The sequence below is a fragment of the Tinamus guttatus genome, unplaced genomic scaffold (genome assembly GCF_059628265.1).
Source record: "Tinamus guttatus ecotype Peru unplaced genomic scaffold, ASM5962826v1 Tinamus_guttatus_pri_ptg000423l, whole genome shotgun sequence".
Classification (NCBI taxonomy): Eukaryota; Metazoa; Chordata; class Aves; order Tinamiformes; family Tinamidae; genus Tinamus; species Tinamus guttatus.
Window position 1 is genome coordinate 2,326,051 of NW_028288957.1, and position 20,227 is coordinate 2,346,277.

Here is a 20,227-nt window from a genome sequence, read left to right on the forward strand (position 1 = left end):
GCAGGAGCAGAGCTGCAACCTGCAACCATTCATTCAGTCCACTGCAGAGGAAAGAGCAAGTTCTCAAAACTATCAGACTACTTTTGAGACTCCTATTAATAATGACATTGCAGTCAAAACGCATCACTTGATATCAATACATTTTTGAGTTACTGCATTTTTTCATTTTAGAAGAGGTTTTCAATACATGTCTAACAAAATGAATAAAATCAGAATGTGCATTTTTGTGCAGTAGGAGAAAAAAATGTTTCTGCATTGTTATAAATTGTTGATGCACTGTAACACAAGCTGCAAAATATTGAAAACACTTGGCAACTACACAACATTAAGATGCCCTTGACTAGTGCCAAATAATATTTCTAAGCACAAATAACAGGTAGCAGATGGTTCACCTATCAAAGGTGACATATTAAATGTGGACTCTCTGCGATGGACTGCAACAGGAGACTTTGCAAGTTAGGGGACTTTTACTGGGGAACTTAGAATATGCTTAGCTGAGAAGACCTGAGAGGCAGGCAGCAAAGCTACAGTACTGGTCTAGGATTAGACAGACTGGAGTCAGGTCCTATGGGACCTTCAGACAGCTGCATCCCATCTGGCTAGAGAGGTCGGCATGTCCCCTGCAATCCTAACTCACAGCCTCACAGACTTGGTTCCTCATCCATAAAATGGTGATGCTGCTGTGTCCATCTCAAAAGCATGAGGATCTCCTCCCATTGTTTTAGGAAGCACATACCTAGTATGGTAATGATGACCATAGAGTAGCCTAAAGTTAAGGCCTCACTCTTAGGGAAAATCAAGGGTAAATCACCATGTCACGCCTTTAAACATTTCTCTAAGCTACCATTTACTGCGCTCTATGTTCTAACTTACTTGACCTTGGAATTCATCTCAGAAGGACTTGCTTGGTTTTCGAGTCTAGTCTAAATCATTCAACAAAAAGATGTTTGTCCCCTTAACAAATCGAGAATGCCACACCAGGCAATATTTGTCCATGAAAGGAATTAGCCATGAGAAGCTCTAAGTATGGATTTCAAGTTCAAGACCCACTGATGCCTCATTAAAAAACAAAAAAAAAGCAAAAATAACTCAACTCTGTTGCCTGAAGCAGAAGTGCAGAGAAACAATTACAACTTTGTGGGCACATCTTTTTGTTGTAAATTTTACCTTGTTCATAATTGTGCTGTAGTCTTTCTTTGGCTTTTCACTGTTTACAGCAAGGACTTTTCAGTACAAAAGCCAAGATCCCTGCCCTTTAAGGTTCACCTGTTTTCACTGTTACTTTCTAATATTCTATTCCTATCCCATCTTAAGAGATTGCTTTAGAGATATTATGAATTAATGCTTTTTAAAGACCAAGACATTGACTACTGAGAAACAAAGACAATACTATAATCAATTGGGGTGGCAAGAAGGCAGTTACTATAGTGGCTGGCTGAGGCAGACTAAGACTGAAGGAGGACGGTCAGCTATACCTGGTAACTACGAGTATCTCCTTTACAGGGAAGCCATGAAAAGACAGCCAAAGGTTATGGTCACCACTTACTCAACTACAGCATGACTGGTATCTCAGAAGTAATTTCACATGCTCTTTTTAAGTATATTTCCACTACAACAACTAAGCAAGAACACGTTCAAGGAGAAGGAAATAAGAGAGACCTCCTATCCCATATAATAATCCACATCCAAGTTCTCCTTCTCTAATGTCTCTAAATGTCAATGTGTCTAAAATCCAGACAAGCACAGATGAAAAAGTGCTGTCTTGTGGTTTGGCTTGTTCTCAGAATACAGATTCAGAAGGAAGAAGCAAACCCAAACCCCTTCAAATCCAGAATCCAGATCCAGAGCTTGGTTCTCCCACCAGTGCACAGGCAAATGTACATGTTTCCAGTTCTGGCCAGTCATTAGATTTAATCAGCAGAACCGCTTTTGCAGAAAGGCCCCTGCTACATCCAATTAAGCAGGAGCCAAGATCACGCATAACATCAAAGAGGAAAATCACATGATAGCAAAAAAACATTTTGAGTAGTTATTCATTAACTAGAACATTCCCGTGGCAGAGGTCCTCTAGGCACTTTGAAAAACTCTTTCCAAGCCTGATAGATACACACAAAGGGTATGAAAGACAAACTACATCTCGTATGGCTATTCTGCTCGGAACTGTGAAAGCATTGTGGGGTTTTCAATGGCACAAACACACAGTAAGACAAGTCTTGGGAGAAATAAGAATACTAATAATCAATGATTTCCTCAATCTCTGGACACAGGCAGGGGATGCCTCTCAAGTCCATTCCAAGCTTTTGATCTAATAAAAAGGTGAAGAAGAATCAGAAAATCCAGGTGGCAGTACTCGGTCTTGGTTTCTTTGCTTGAAAAGAATTACCCCAGCTCTATCATAGCACATATGCTCAGTGAATCAGAAGGCTCTGTTTTTCCCAAGTTTCCTCTGGGCAATTCAGGTGGTAGCAACACGATTTTCAGACAGTGTAAAGCACAAAAGTGATGCTTTCAGTACAGAGAACACTGCTCAGTCAGACATGTCTGCTGGCTTATGCTGAGCTGGGTTTTTCTGCATTATCAATAAGATGTGGTAGAATTCCAAAGTAGCTCTACAGGTGTGCACCGCTCTAACGCAGGTCACCTTCGACCAGCACAACTAATACAAAACATCGAATACAGCTTCGTACTGGTACAAGTGAATGTCTCTAGTTAGCAGATATGAACTGGACCCTCCTTGTCACAACAAGACCATTGTGCCCAGCCCATTGGGTCTCTGAAGCTTCTCTTAAAAAAGGGTGAATTCATGATGTAGAAACAAACTCAGCCCTGCAACTAAAGCGCTCCTGAAGCTTCAAGGCTAGAACCTTCTTCCCAACTCATACAGTCCTGTAAAGCACAAAGCTTGCACAAGTGTGGCTTGGCCTTCAGTGAAGGGTGCTTTAAAGGGAATGCCCTTGAGACGAATGCCCCCTTGAGAATGGGGGCACACTTGAGAAAACTACAAATAATATTTTTTCTAAAAAATAACACTAATGATGAATTAGGCATCTCTCCTGATGGGATTGTGAACTTGGCATCCGATAGCTCCCACACCTGCACCATGTACCGCCTTACTGTGCGGCACAGAGGATCACTATCTTTCCAAAGCAGGTTACTAGTTGTGGGCCGTACTCGTAAGAGCAGGTCAGGTAAGGTCAAAAGAATTGACCCCAGCTTAGGATCTGGTTCACTATTTAAAGCAACTGTCAACTTTAAACCACTAATTGATTGAGACTGAAAATAACTGAGTCAGGTGAAGAGCTTTCTCCAGCTGGTCTGGGAACAGAGATCCTGAAATAACACAAAGTGGCTGGCAGGGCCACATCATATTTTACATGGAGTTTTAAATTATTTTTTTCTTAATGGCAGTCTGCCCCTCTGTTCTCCAGCGCTGAGTACCATTCTGAGAGAGTCTAAGATAAGCAGTACTTCCTTGTTCACAGAATTTCTTTTCAACTACACAAAAACAGAGGGGGCAAAACTTCACTAAGTGATCAGAGGAATTTGCTACCGTCTCATTCAGATTCTCTTAGCTTCAAGCCTTCTCCCACCCCATGGCCAGTGTGATGGCAGCAGTACATTAAGGTCTCTGCCTGGAGTTTCAGCACGCCAGAGTTACCAAAAAATAATAATAATAATAAAACCTCTTGAAGAGCAGAAATAGCTACAGGCTGGAGAGGAAGGTTTTCAAGTAACCCTTAGTCATTCTCCCCTGCTTACCCCAGATGGACTTTCAAGGAGCACCCAAGGTAATACTTTAACATAGATCATTTGTTTTGACCTTTAAAAACTTTCAGCTCTGTCCCTCTTCAGATTTCTTCTGAAAAAGCACTTCCCTGACGACAACCCCTATGCAGGCCTAATACTTAATTTTTCAGGACCTAACAAATGTTCTTCACCATGTATCATCAGTGAAGATGATGACAATGCATGTCTGCCAAAGCAGACCATGCTAGGATTCTCTTCTAGCTCTTTCAGTGACTAGCCAAAGACTTTCCCTGTTCATTTTGTTTTCTGCATTGTGGTTTAGAAGTCCAAGTCATGTAGTTTTATAGTAAACGATCTCCTTTATGTAAGCTCCTGTACTATGGGGGTTATTTTTGCATATTTTTTATACAGGGGTATAGAGTCCACAAATCAAATTTCAAGAATTGCATAAGGCAATTAATCTTATCAACCTTAAGATTAATCACCTTTGTGTTGAACTCAATGGGACATGAACACATACATAATGTATATATATGCACATTCTGAAGCTCTGATCTAGGGGCTTCGTAACAGTATTTTTGACTGAAACATTTGCCAGACAGTGAAACGCGTGGTGTCTGCAAGACAGCAAACAAGCAGTATGGCCTCCATCATGCAGTCTCCTCTGCCCCATACCCTGCAGCATCACTTGGACAACTTTCAGACATTAACAGTTTCTGCGTCAGAACATATTGAGAAACAGCTGAAGCTCTTCATGGAGAAGCCCAGGCTGTACCCTGGGAGAAAAGACAGCTGTCTGCAAACTCGTGGGTTAATCCTTTTTTTCAGCTTCCAAACATTTCTCAAATAGTTAAGTGTATAAATAGGGAACGCATACGTGTCCCCTTGTGCAGTCTGAACTCCAGCAGCCAAAGGAAGCATTGGCTGTGGGTGTGCAGGGCGTCTGTGTGCTCACACAGCAGCCCGCCGTGCAACCTGAGGCATGGATGGTAACAGGTCTCTGCTGGGGCTGCACTGGGATTGCCCTGGCTCGTTGGGGCTCCTCGTCCAGGGCCATCAGCTGCAATGCCACTAGAGCACCACTGAATCTCATGAGCAAATTACTGCGTGGTTGTGTAAATGGGAATGGATCTTGCACAGGAAACAGCAGCATGGAGGCACAGTTTAGGAGTAGGAGATGAAGATGATTCTGTTTGTGTATGTGTCCTGCGTAGGATTATTTCCCCATGCATTATGACAATTTGGCCATTTTACTTGGATTTCCCTATGTAAGCATAGTTTTTAAGGCAGCACAAACATTCTCCTGCTCCCCTAAATAAAGTCTGTCTTCTATCAGAAAGATAGTTCTCCCTCCTGTCCAGGCATGGTGACACCTTACTGCCATTTGCCCGTATCTCCTTCTTGGACATGCATTTCCTTTCCAGCACTACTAGCTGACACACGTTCAAAGCTAGCCTCCTCTTCGCCCTCCTCCCACTGCTGCTGCCGTGCTCTGTTTCAACAGGAATATGTGCAATGCAGAAGTAAAGGCTTTCGAAATCTCTCTGCAGCAAGAGGAAGCACAGCTGTGCGCTGTGGGATAGCAGCATGAAATAACTTGAAAGAGGACAGTGCACTGCAAGGATCCTCCTCCAGTCCATCAGAAACAGACTGAAATCAGTAGCCAAGGACTTAATCTTCTGGGCAGATGCATATTTACCTTGTTACCTCGCATCCTGTATTCTCTCCCCTCCTCCCACACAGACAAATACAAACCTAAACCTCTTGTCTCTAATACTCTGCCAGCTAAATAGCCAATTCTCAGCATCCCGCATCCAAATGCGTGACTCTTCTCACTCATTTTTGCTCTGCAATAATCTTGTCCAAAGCCATTTCATTCAGGCAGCCCATTCATGGGCTATTATACAGAGAGGCAATGTCAGCTTGCCAACTGCAAATAAATGAACAAAGAAGTTCATAAATCATTCGTGGGATGTCAGCATCCGCATTGTTTCGTGCCTTTTGTTTCGGCACTCTCATCTGCACCAGCATGCACAGCCCCCTCGACTTCACAGAAACCATGGCTTCGCTAGCAAAGCACAACACAGCAACAGAGCAGACCTACCTTTACGGAAACTAAAACACCGCTTAATTCTCCTATAAGTGGTTTTAGGAATGAAAGGAGCTGCTGCTAAGGCACCTGGGCTGCGGACTCCAGCATTTCTATCTTCAGGCATCATAAAGGCCAGAGCCCCCACGTACCCCCAAAGCTTTCCTTTACCAGCTGCATCCAGATGAAATGCCACAACTGTTCATCATTACGGACTGCTGGGGAGTTTTTATAATAGTGTGTTTTCCTCTGGAGCTAGGAGACTTGTGGTCTTCTCGATCTTGGGCAGGGTTTGAAGCAATTTTAATGTTCTATTCCCTTCTTCGGTTTTGCTTTGGGGAACAATTTCCTTCCATCTATTTCCTTTCGTTTCTTTTATTTCCTGCGGTGAGAGAACTGCTTATTATGCAACGTCACAACAAAAGAGTTTCAGCAAAAAGATATATCTTCTGTGCAAAAAGAAGTGTCTGCAAGGATGCAGGGGGAGAAAGACCTCGTCCTCACCGCTGGAACAGGGGGTGGAGCAGCAGGGACTCCAATTCCACTGGGAAAGGTCAGTGCTTCGCGGTGCGCAAGGAGAAACAAGAGCACAAAACCCGAAAGGACACCGAGGAATCTTCCAGGATATGATACTCCTTGCGAGCTCTCTTTATCTCTGTAACTGAGGAGAAAAAATAACGACACCTTCACCCAAAATATTCTCTGTCCATAACGGATTCTTTTCAAAAGGCCTTTTATCTACCCTGCTCCCTGTCCGATGATCCCGTGGGTTTCTTGCTTGTTTTATTGCCTTCCAACTACCAGAAGCTCTCATGGGAGAGGCATATCAGATGCAGCAGCCGCGCACTCTCGCCAGCGGGATCATGGGGAGCTGCTGAGGAATAGGTGCCTCCACCCAGGGATGCTCTGCTTGCTTCCTCCCACTCCCATGCCCGGCAGTGGCAGCAACCGCTGCCTTCTGCGCCAGCCACTCACATGCAGCAGGTGCAGGGAAACAGCGGAGAGGAGGGAGCTGCTGCAACGCGATTCTCTGCTCTTGGGGATGACTTTGAGTTGACTTCAGGCGGCTCTCGTGCGTGGCAGCTTGGAAAGCAGGCAGGCTGTGCTCCCACAGGAGGTGCCAGACCTCACGCTACTGGCCCTGCTAAAACGCGCACGTCCCTTCGTCTTCCCTCCTCCCTCCCCCTTGGTTTCGAGCTCTGCAATTAAAGCTCAGGCCTTCCCCTCCTGCAAAAATTGCCTTTTTTAATCTAATCAGGAAAGGAATGTCATGTGCAAACAAGCATTACATGTCCTGGCTCATTTACATTTCTTTCCCCTTTAAGATTTTTTCCATAGCTGCTTATTCTGTTGGTGCAGGAAAAAAAAAGGCAAGCTGTTTCTGATCACCTTAGCAGATTCCCACCTTCCCCCCTATTCTTTCTAGCACAGGTTAACAAGTAACAATTTAATGATAAGGTTAATCATTTACAGAGCTACCTGCTCTGGTACTAGGAGTCCTCTCCCACTGCCAGACTAGCTTTAAATATTAGTGGCTCACCAAGGCTCAGAGATATCCACTGAATATGCATACTATTTGTTTATAATGTTTAAAAGAAACAGAAAATTCAAATACGCTAGTCAAGCAGACACTCGACCTGTATGACATCAAACTACTGTGGCTTACCAAGAAGTGATAAAAATTAGCAAGAAAATTAGTAAGAAATAATGCAGGTGAGGTGTTTTGATTAATTTGCTTTTGCCTATGAGTATTTACTTATTACTGGCTGGTTACCACCATGTGATTAGAGCTTCCCTGTATTTTTTTTATAGCTAATACAATGGGCTTTTAACTTCAGTAGTCAGATCTCATAAATACAGGCTCTTAAACATCGATAAGTCAGAAGAACCCCTCTTTAGAAAGCTCCGGAAAAATTCTTGGGGGAAGTTGTAATAAAAGTTTGGGTATGTCTGTTAATAACCTAACTGGAGAACAGTTAACAGGACTTCCTAAGACTTTTGGCATCTCAAAATAGCAATTTAATTAACAAATAGTTAATCAAATGGAGACATTTAAGAGGCATGATTCTTAACAGTAACACACTGCAATACCACTTTTGCCTTGCAACGACATTCAGACTGTGATCATAAACATTAAAACTTGTTCTCGGGTTTTCCAGGGATTTAACCATTGCCTTTCCAGTTCAAGTAGCCTTCAACTCAGTATACTTGAGAAGTTAAAAAAAAGAAAAACCTACAAATGAATTTAAGCAGTAATTCAGGTACTGCCTCCTCCTCCTCTTGTTCTATGCAAATCAGCACGCAAAGTCCTCGGCTAGGTGTTTCCATCATTAAGTGTCATTAACCACTCAACAACAATGACTGTGTCCTGAGAATTTCCCCAGTGGCTGGAAGGATTCCCAACTGCAAACTAGAAATAGCTCCTGCCCTATAAATGCAAATGAAGGGCTTGCAAAGAAAGCACAGGGTCAGGACTCGGGAGATTCTGCTTCTATTCCGAGCTCTGTCTCAGCCTCTGTGCATGGGCTTGGGCTGGAACTCCATTTCCCCAGATCACAGCTCCTCACCTGCAAAATGGTGACACTTCTCTCCTCTGCAAAGGAGCTTCAAGGATGGCTTTAGCTCGTATTTGCTACAGACCAACAAGGTGGTTATAGCAGCCAGGCAAACAACACACATAGAGCTTTCCTCCTTGAAAAATCCAGTTCTCTTACACATCCAAATTAGTTATTGCCACCGTATATTACACTGCTATTGGACTGAAATAGAAGAACACTGAAGAGCTCAATCTAACACCTTCTCTGCAAAAACAAAGTTGGAGGTGGGTCATCACTGTGAACTGTGAGTGACTAAAACACCTCCTGCCTCCCCAATTCCGCTCCCAGCTGAGGCCCTTGGGGCAGCTCACCAGCAAGCGAGGGTCAAAACTCTCTGGATCACCTGAATAAAGCACAAAGACATATGGGTGGCTCAAAGAACAGTTTTATCCAAAATAGTCATTTCTTTTCGTCCTTTCCATCCTTCCTCCTGTGGTGTATCTGACAGGTGGGAAGGAGACATTTGCAGTCAGCAAGCACGTTTTTCAGTGATTACTGCTCCTCTGTCATGAAAAAGCACAGGCAACCTTGCCTTACTTTTTCACTGTCTAATAACGCCTGCTGACAAGAAGAAGAAGGAAAAAAAAGCCCTTGATACAATATTGGTGCTCTTCTCTGGTGGGAAAATATCCTAGTCCCCAGCCTTCAAGATTTGAGAACTTCAAGGAACTATTTGATTGATACACAGACTATTTTTTTTGCCAGGTGTATCAATCATACTTGTACTATAACAACATAGATATTATTACCAGAAATGAGGCCAATAATTCCAGCCCATTCAGTATGAGCGCGCTTTTTGAACGACATCTGACAATAAATTGTGATGCAGCACTGCTCAAATTACTGGGTCTGCCAATCAGAAGAGAAAGCACCTATCACATAATGCTCTTGCTAATACCCCAGGGCACAGCTTTATATAATATTCTCATTGGTCTTAGCTATCACTTGCAGGAGAATCACTGACAGTCTCTTGTAACAGGTCTTTGCCAGCAAGGTGACCGAGCTCCACTTCCTTTGCATACAGCACCCTGTGCTTTAGTCAGGTGGGCAGCTATCAGACCACTTGCAAAATGTCCTCAGCAAGGGATGCTGCAGTAATCCAAAAGCAAAGTGGTGTGGGGATAACAGCATTTTTGCCCCTCCCAGCGGGCCTGTGAACTGATGTCACCGATGCTTGTACAGTATTTGACCTCAATTGGGAAGGCCCAAGCACAGTGAAACTGAAAAACCATGAGCAGCCTTTAAGCGGGTGATCCATCCCAGTTTTCCCAGTGAGAAGCTCATTTCACAGAACACCAATCTTCTGTGAAAACCCTTGTTGCCTTGGTGACACTTTACAACATGCTGTCCTTCTCAAGAAAGTTTTAGATGTTTTAAAGCCTATTCACTGACTCCTCTATGTGGGAATGTGCCTGATACCTGTATAACAGGTGAAAATAAAGAGTTTATTCCACTGGTTTTGAAATATCTAGATCATTCTCACCTCCTCTCCACCGCAACATGCTGACTGTGGCTGAAAGGCAACAAATTAACCCCTGCATGTTTTTGTTCATCTGGAAATCTGACATATTCTCACTGACTCACCTCCTCCAAATGGCGCCCATATAACCCTACGGATGGATTTCACCCAATCCTCCATGTCATTCTGTGTGCTTGCCATAAGAAGATACGTCTCATGATTAGCTGTCATCCGCTCTCGGTCTCCTCCTGCAAGAGAAGATAATTGTCCTTAGAAATCCTTTTGCTTTCCCGTCCAACCAAGCTCCTGCCAAGCTGGCTGCTGAAAGCAGCAATAACGGCTCTGAGGAAAGCAGGGGCAGATAGCACTGGCACACTTATTTTAAGCCATGGCACGAAAAGAAGGTTCTGGCTGTACATTCCTCAGCAGACAGCAAGGAATGGACTTCCTTCCAAAAGGAAATGAGAGGATAAATGTCACTGGAAAATAAAATCAGCCCCACGCTGTTGCTAGAACTGCAGGGCCTACTCTAATCTGTAACTTGATATACACACTAGAAGTTTTGCAGCAATTATTGTACCATGGTAGATAAAATAAACACCGAGAGAGGGAAGGGTGCTTTAAACAAGTGAGGACGCCTCCATTTTCTATTTTCAGGAAGAATTTGGGTCACATTCACAACGACAACATTTGACACATGGATGATACTGTGAACCCCTACGGATAAGACACAGTTGATGCTAGCAGTGGTGCAGCCCGGCCCGCTGCCTTGGACAGGTCTGAGGTGGGTTAAAACACAAGCCAGCTGCCCCCAGCTCCAGGGTTTCACTACTGTGGTGCTGCTTGAGCTCTAAGCTCGCTGGTATTATGTTAATGCAAGAGCAAAAGAACGGAACTCAAACCATCTTGAAAGCAAACAGAAGGAGCAAGTCCTAAAAAGTAAGTTCCAGACATTCTGAAGACCTTGCACTGAGCCAACGGCATGCACATACACTTCATGTCCAAACTCGATGCACCTAGAAATCAGGAGTTTTGTCCTCATCTTCATCCCTCCTCTTCCATCTTATTTTTAATGCAGGTCATATCTACAGTAAAGATTTCTATTCTTTAGAGCAGAACACTGCTTCTGGGAGGCAGTCTTCTGAGGAGTGCCACGATTTGTACTGGGCACTGTAGCATTTAGATGTCTGAAGAGGAACATCCTAAGGGTCTAGCAAATCCAGCCATGACTGCCTGGCACAACCTGGTCTATTTTATATGTCATCTAGAGCTCTCTTCCTGAAAAAAGCACAAAAAATCAGATACAAATGGAAAGGCTCACTCTGTAAGAAAGACTCTGGAAGAAACAGAACCAAGGATCAAAGATGTGGACTCCTGCATATTCGAGATGAAAAGCTGATCTTTACACGATTATGTGCATATCCTGTTTCTTCTGACCATAGGAAACAGCCAAAATTGGTCCATACTGTTTCTCAAAACTGAATTATAATGACATATATTTACTTCGTACAGCCCTAATCAGTCCCTAAACTCTTTTGTTTTCTTGGCAGCCTCACCAACAAATTCATATTTATTAAGAGCTCTATCCAGAATTTCCATTTGGATTGGACACAGTGACATGGCTCAACTGCGTGATCTTCCACTTGGAACAGGTCAGATTTCTCCCCCTGCCTCACCCTTCCCACTCGCAATAATTTGGCTTCCCAATTGCTCCTATGCATCCCCTCTAGCAGCCCCATAACTGGTAAATACAGACTGCTGCTGAGCCTCCTGACCAGGACAGCCTGGACCACTCAACCTCATGCTGAGTGCAGCTTTGCCCACTGAGCCAGCACCACTTTGACACAAGCAAGGCCAAGTATTTTAAGATCTCTTGCCAGCAGCCAGAAAAAAAACAATTAAAATACAGCGAAGCCAATTCATGCAGGGACCCATTGCACAGAGGGAAAGCAAGGGAACAGCCTGTGTTTGCTCATACAACACCACACCGTGCGCTCAGAAAAGCATAAAGAGGTGACTCAATTTAAGGGGTGAGTGTAGCCTGAAATATCAAACTCAACTCTCCTGCTTTTCTGAAATATCAGACTCAACAAATCTTCTGCTCTTTATCATCTCTTGATTAAATAAGGATGTGCAAACCTTTTGCATTGGGTTGAAAAAAGATTTTTAGTCAATATGTTTTGTTGCTGTATTCTCTCTCTAATCCTCCACCTTCCCTGGATTCGTGACAACCCTCTCTCACAAAATGCAGCTCAAGCTGAACTCTGAATGGAGTACTCCTTATCCTTTTAGAAGCATCTTGGATTTATTGCAAACTCTAGTTCCAGTATTCTTGAGAATGGAATGCAAAAGGATTAAATTCATACCGTCTGCTTAAGAGAGAATTTTCTCCCAGAAGGAACATCAAAAAGTAGGGCTAATCTGATTTTTCTCAGCTGAAAATGTCATGGACAACCTCAAAAGAATATGTGCATTCCAACAGAAAATTTGGGGCCCAATTTCAAAATGAAGCAGTTGTATATTCCCTTGAGCATTACTCTTAGCTACAGATTCTGAAACCCCCACTCTGAATTGAGAGCTCAACAATGGTGAAAGGCAGCTTGGCATAACAACAGCACCCACTGGGTTTTATTCAGAAACATCCCCGTATTTGAATGCTTTTTAACTTGGTTCCTGAATTTTTGGTTTCAAGAGTGAAATTTTAGCCTTCTAATATTTCACATCAATACACTGAATAGACCTCTATATGGTATTCATATGGCAACTCCTGGCTGTCCATCACCTCCAGGAAGAAAAAAAAAAAAAAAAGGCCACTTAAAAGCCATATAAACACAAAGATTTTGGAGCTGAAATTCCACCCCTAATTAATTTCTTCAAGTGTTGCCTCAGGGGTTCTTTGTTTTCTTTCCACCCCACCCTCTGTTTTCACTTTATTTTTTGTTTTTAAAGCTTGTCTTCCTTTCAGACAATTTTGGTCTCTATGCTCTGGAATCCTGTTCCCATTCCTACTGTTCATCGCCTCAGCAAGTGAGCACTGAACCCTGCCCACTGCTCCTTCACATCTGTTCTATCAGCTGCAGCCCTAAAGCTGCAGCAGCCTTCAAGGCAGAAGAGCTGATCCTGTAGAGCTGTTACTCCACGCAAACACTACCCCGATCAGAAAAGTACAAGCCATCTTCTCTAAGGCTCGTGTAAACCTTCTGAATCCAGCCCTGTGTAGAAACCCCCTTGGCCCAAGGAACCGGGCATCCTCTCCTCTGTTCAGATGTACGATGCTCCTGTGCAAAGGAGTACTGACATTTCCTGCTCATAAGTGCAATTAATATATCTTCACAAAAAGTAGTCTGATAATTATGATAGAATTCATAATCAACTGCCAACACTGTGTTCTTAAATCTTCCCCCATGTTACAAATGAACTGCAAGGCAAGCAATATAATTAATTTCTCTAGGAAAACACACCTGTGTTTTGTCAATTCTCATTTTATAGCATTTGTACTCTGACTTTTTCTTCTGAAGCAAAAATCATCTCTGAAAGTAGCACAGAATATCAGATAACAACATAAGCAAACCTATTTTCCATTTTTCCATGTACGTTAGCAGACAAAACCCAATTAATGATTATCCAAAGCACGATACTAACTCAACACTAGTCACTGTTACTTTAAGCACAGCAGTCTCACTTGACACACCGATGAGCTACTAAAAGACAGTTCAAATCTGTATATGTTCATCTTCCACACACTGACGTTGGCAATTACAGGGTCCATTTATCCTGCAACTTTGAGTTAAGAAACTCATTTACAGCTGCTAGGTTTTAAGATTAGAGTTCTTAGATTATACGCATGATTCTTAGATGCTAAAAATTATACAGGACTTGAATCTTACTGTAAGGTAAGATGGCCAGATGTAACAATCTCTGTGGCAATCTAAATGGATAGATGTTTTAAAAAATTAGTAGCCAACATGAGAACTTCACGTGCAATCATTTTTAAAGAAGTGTTCTGCAAAGCTTGGAAAATATTCTGTATTGTTTTGTTAAAATCATAGCAGGTATCAGAATCTAGTGCCAGTAGCCAGCATTGCCAGGTGCTGGGGTTTTCTTTCCTTAGCAAAAGAGGGAGACTGGAAGAACAGACTCAAGCCAGAGTTGTGCTTTCCAGCTATTTTGCTGGTGACACTGAAAGTAATATTTACAAATAGGCTTTAGCCAGTATGTTATTTTCAGTCCCATTATATAGTTCCATTGCATCTTATACCTTGATAATAGGTAATAGGCTGGATTGAGAAAGATATATAAATAACACTTTCAATTATTTTAACCACAGTGCTTTTACACCCTCTGCCCTTGGTCAGCTCAGTGCTATTGCATCATCTGAAAGGAGACAGATACGGCTGGCATTCCTATCACCTACGCATCTTAAATGACTGATACCACCATACCACCACAGTTGAGAACCCTGGCTTTGAACCACAGTTATCAAATTCATTGTTGTTTTACTACCAAGCCATATTAGATGCCACAAAGAACAGGTTTTTCCTAAAGAGAATTTAAAAACTACAAACAAGTCAGTAAGAAAGGTACTACTTTTAAAATATTTCACTATAAACAACATTTTCTACAGATAGCATCCATCTTTTGTATTAACCATCTTGACGGCAGCTCTCTGCATTAAAGTTCTATCTTTTTGTGTTCATATTAGCTCTTCCACTTAAGCACTGCACAGTCATTTAAGCAGCCAAATAGCAAAAGGCTAGTAACACAAGTACATTCCCTGGTGGGCACTGTACTCTGTCACTGTTTGCCATTTGTAGTTTGCCAGGCATAAAGCAGGATGCTTAGAGTAGGAAAATCAATTGTTTGCATGGAGCTCTGAACCAGCTGCTTTTGGATATCTGAAAATGGAGTTCAGGAAATATTCATCCGGAAACTTTTCTCTATGCTGCAACTAGAACACAAGCGTTTACAAAGCTTTAACAGACTAATAATTTTAATGCCTTGCACAACAGCAACATGAAAATAGGTGCATAAGTGTAATACTGCATAGTAAAATATTTAAGTGTTTTATATCTTGCATAGATACCAAAAGTCACCCTCCTAACAAATAATTACTGAAACTACATCAGTACCTGAGCAACCAACTGCAATGTTTGCTCATCAGCAGTCATCATTATCCAACTGCTCTGGAAGCCACCAGTACTGCTGAGGTTCTTCTGAAGCTCCCAGCCCACGTTCCCAACATGCTAGCCTATAGAAATTTGCAGCAGCACCAAGTGGGATTTCATGGCTGTCCACCTCATCCTCAGGCACAGATCCCATGTGGTACTTACTTGGTAGTCTGTTCCTTCCTCCCTTTCCTTTCACCAAGATTGTCAGTACAATTAGCTTTCATATCTTCCCTTAGCCAGTGGCTGTTCCCAAATGGAGAAGCTTCCACTTGCAAATCTCTATCTCTTCCTACCTGACGTGTATCGCCCAGAGCATTTTCTTTTAAAGTTGCAGTGAAGGGCCATGGTGCCTTGTGAACCTCATCAGAGCTCTCCACCGGGCCCTAGAGCAGCAGCACGCACGGCTGCATTCCCCACTAATCAGTGCCACATGGCAAGTCAGTGTTGTTAGCATCTTTGTGATACTGGATGTAGTCAGAATTGTCATATTCACTATCCTGTTGTTGCGACTTACAGCCATTTTGAGTCCTTACTAACATGTCCTGTGCTAGTCAATGCTTTTTCTTTTTTATGCGAAAATTCTGTTCAACTGTAACAGCACAAAATATTTTTATGCACCTTTTTCAAACATACCAGCTGAGATGAAATCACTTTTCTCTGCTTGTATAGTCAAGAGGGGGGTTGAACTCACAGAAGCAGATGGAGCAAGAAAAAAGCTGGGTTTCAGATATGCAAGTCATGCCTTGACAGTAAAGGAATGTCTTCAATGCAATGGCTCCAAATTAAGGGAGGCATTGTGTAGAAGGAAGCCCTTCTGAAGTACAAATCCACCAAGAACCTAGTGGGGGTTGTGGAGAAAGGGCCTTCTTCCAACCCATGGAAAGCTGCAAATCTGGAATGCCAACATGCCAGAACCCAGGGGGCCCAAATCAACCTCAGCGCCTAACAAGCCCAACATTCACCGCATGCCATTGCTGCAGCTATCAGCAACCACTCGTTAAGCCCTTTGCTCTTCATTAATATGGAATACCAAGCCTGCAGCAGATATACATCTAGATGCTGTTTTGTCAGTTTGAACATGTGTCTGGGTACACAGCACAAGGGGGGAAATTAACTCAGCACGAGACTGCTGTTGATCTGCTAAACTCTTGCGTTACTTCTTAAGACAGAGGTGAAAAAAGAGAACTGCAGTCCTCTGATCAGCAGTAGCTGTCCGGTGCCCTTGGATGGTGTAATTACTGTGGCTAATAATCAGTGGATCCAGTTCTTGTAATTCTTTGTGTTTCACCCAATGTCTTGGGTCCCACTTCCCCAGCGGCAAGCAGGTACCACCACTACTTATTAATTCTAAGGTAACAGAACTGTTCTGCAAAACACAGACATGCTCTATTTCTTCTCACTTTACAGAGTCAACTATTTTGTCAACATCAACAAAAAAAGGCAGAAGGACTTTTCTAACATCCAATTCTGGACAACTTCCAGAAAAAGTAGCCAGTCTACCTCATTTCTCCAGTGTGAAAATCATGTATTCTGTGCACCATGCTTTCTAAGTGTACACCAAACGGGGCCCAAACAGAAATATTTCATTTCTCCATGGAAGAACCAGTTAATTCAACTCACAAAGTGATTGCTCTTTGTGGCATGTGTACACAACCCAAAGAAGGCAAAAAAACAAACTGAGCAAACATATATAACGCATATGCATCATTTCATCATAACATCAGTTGTTTAATAATGTAAAGCTGTCTTTTAATAGTTTAGAAAATAAAGAAGTTATTCAGCTGAAGCTTGAGGGCCTATGTACACAGGCACAATGCAGTTACCTAATAGAGAATCAGGGCTAAGCATGCCAGAGCCTTCCTTCTTATTAAAAATGGCAGGAGATTTAAGTCATCAGTTCAGGACATTTGTGAAACAACTCATTCAAAACCAGACATCTCCAAATACACTGTGCCTCTCCGCACCATTCTGGGATATCAGTTCAGTATTAGTGCAAACAGAAGCAGTGCCACCTAATGAATTATCAGCACAACTCTTTAGCCCTTCCACTGACTTTGAGATTTCTAACTCAAAGGCAGCTTTTCTCAAGAAGAAACCACCCGTTATGACAGTTATCTGCAGAGCACAAAAAGTGTTCAGTAAATCCCTGTGCCCTGCAATAGAGTGGATCAAAATAGAAGTGAGCAGAAAACTCCTCCGAACTTCATAGCAACTTTTCTATGGGCACAAGTATGTAATTATGAGAAGGATTCACATAAATATTAGCATTTTTAAAGCAGCTGTTGGTTGAAAACATATCCCCAAAGTATCTACAAACAGTTTATTAAGAAATATCAATAACTATACAAAGCAAGTAATTCAGAATTAACCAGACAACAACAGATACCTGTTTTTCCTATTAGGAAGGAAAGAAAAAATTTGTGTTAGTTAGGACAACACATGACAAACATTAGAGGAAATCATTAGACATTTCTGATTTATCTTTGGAACATTTCTGTAGGTGTGTGGAAGGAGTTAAACTCTGGTGATGGGAGAGGTGGCAAAAATCAGTGAAACCTGGACACTAGCAAAGTATTAACCAGCAAAGGCACACACACAGCAGATGCTGGCTAACACTGGAGAGAGAGCATCTATCCTTCATGTAATCATTAACCCTCTCATGAAGCATGGAGCCTGAGCCATGGAAGAAGTCAGAAACTTGGGGTAGTGACCTAAAGATGACATGCAGATATTTGCAAATGACAGAAAAGAATTTAACTGCCATAAGCTCCTTTGATAAATGTACTATTGATATACCACACACAGCTTTCTGCCATATTTATTATCAAACAGAAGAGTAAACAAATGTTACTTTGAAGTTAGGGAACACAACAACACAGACATTTAAAATGATTCTGTAGTCATTTTGAACTTTATGAAACATTCACTAGCAAATTCTATTCTTTTGATGAATTTTTAAATTCCATGCCTTCTGATTAAGTTTATACAGTCAATAAAAAGGTTATTAGTCACTATCAGATTACTGTGGGCAAAAGAAGTGACCTAGTTGTAAGAAGCAACTCAGAACCGAAAAACCCAGCCATTTACTGAGGAAAATATTTGGGAAGATCAACAGTCATCATGTTTGAGAGAGCTATTTCTCGCCCTTAATATCGTCTTTCTAGAATAAAAATCCTTTACACCCCCTCAAAAGAGACAACAAAAGTAGTGGAAATGGCAGTAAGCTTCAAGGAGAAGCTTATGAATGTGCCCATCACTGACATGGGTGACACTGCCCAGCTCTTGGTGCACGCAGAGTGGCCAGAAGGGGCAGCTGCCAACCAGCCCGCGCGCACCACGACGCGGACACACTCCTTGGCAAATGATTGAGAATCCATGGCTCAGTTAACATTTGCACAATAGCAAAAATACCTGGATAGTTAAAGGGGAATTTTAACAGCATGGATAAAGGCTACATAAGGTTTTCAAATGTGGTAACAAATTATTGCACCAAATCCCAGCTTTTTTTTTTTTTTTTTTTTTTTTTTTAACCAGTTCTTGCCAGCTGGGTTGGTCCTTTTCTCTGCTAACCAGTTACTGGAGTTACCATAATATTTAACATAGAATCTCCAGAAGTCTCCTAAAAATCAGCTACATTTAGGGAAGCAGAACCTCTTGTTTCCCAGCAGCCACCACTTGGAGGCCTTCAATGACACTGGCTTACCAAGGAATGTCAGAGAAGCCACATCATTTTCCTCAGCTTCAGATACCACTTAACATCATGGAAAATACTGCCTTGTGCCCATCTTTGCTCATTATTTTGAGATGAAATACTCCATTTAAATGATGACAATATAGTTATAAAAAGATAATATCCTGTGGAAAAAGAAAATGGAAAAAAAGCAGCATGATCTGAGGGAAGAGTATAGGTTAATTAAAAAAGGCATGGGAAGAAAAAGATACAGTTGGAATGGTAAACAAATCTAGATGTAATTAATTACTATATTAAACTAAATGTCACTATGCATTCTCACCAGGTAGGCATAACTCTTACACAAATGCCTTAAGTAACTGATGAACTGACAAACCAGGATTGCAATTTAAATGACTAATAGTGAAATCTAGCATCCAGGATTGCTAATAAGATTTTTGCAGCTTAATAGCTTTTCTCCCTAAAAGCAGGTTTTGCTTAGCTAAGCAATGAAGCTCACAAGATTCTTCTCTCTACATTTTAATGCAACTTCCATGACAGCACTGAAATACACATGAGGCTAGAGCTGGAAGAAGAGATTGTGACTGCAGAAGCTGAGCTGGCATCACAAGCCCCTGAAACTTTAATTCTTTCAGGAACTATTTCTCAGCCGGCATCAGATATAAGGTCTAACAGCTCTGCTCCAATGTGTGGGGATAAAACAGAAATTGCATATTTACGCAGAACTAAATTCATCCCTTGCATAGTAGTTGGAAATCCATGAAGTTTTGACAGACCTAACAGATAAGAAAGCAGACTTATCACCTTGACTGAGATTGAATTTTCCTAATGTCTGAGATTTTTTATGTCAACAAGTGTTGTTTATAATCATCACATACTTAATCAAGCAAACCTTGATCAAAACTCCCGTTGGAAGAAAGCTGTAAGCTTGTCACAGCTGGCAAATGAATCTACAAATAGTGCGTACAGTGACACTGATCCACAGCAAACAAACAGGACAAGGAGATTCTCCACTCAAACACTCCAAAGTATTCATGCAGACCAATGGAAATTAACTGTAGCTCCACTACAGTCTCCATGATACGTCCCAAAAATGAGCTGACAGGAATGAGGACCTGTTGGTAGGGTAAAATGCTCACAGACCCATCTGTTTTTACTGTAGCAACACTTGAGGCTCTCAAATGGGGAAAAACATTTCCTAGAAATAAAGGAGAGCTCTCGCCCTGCCTTCTGCTGTTGATGCCTATGTCCTTGTAAAAAATTAAACTCTTAGAGACCTAACAAGGACGATAATACTGTACTGTTTACAAGAGATTTCTAGGTACAACCCTCCCTAGCTATTTCTTTCAAACGGAAGTATCTACCAGGAAAAGGTGCATTCCTCAGGTATCTTTTTTTTTTTTTTTTGGTAGGCTTCAAGAACCCTGTCATGAGAAGGTTCCTTTGCTGATACGGAATTACTTAGCTATAAGACAT

General features: G+C 41.9%; 1 protein-coding gene across 2 annotated transcripts in view; it reads right to left on the bottom strand.

The window, feature by feature from the left end:
* Positions 1–20,227, bottom strand: part of ARHGAP24 (Rho GTPase activating protein 24) — a 130,298-nt gene that overhangs the window by 18,033 nt on the left and 92,038 nt on the right. Inside the window, exon 4 of one of the 2 annotated variants that reach the window (XM_088531624.1) lies at positions 10,018–10,140. In XM_088531624.1, the coding sequence (XP_088387750.1) occupies positions 10,018–10,140 (123 nt within the window). Of the gene's footprint in view, positions 1–5,851; positions 6,469–10,017; positions 10,141–20,227 lie in introns of those variants that run through there. The other variant, XM_010227925.2, reaches the window with a different exon arrangement.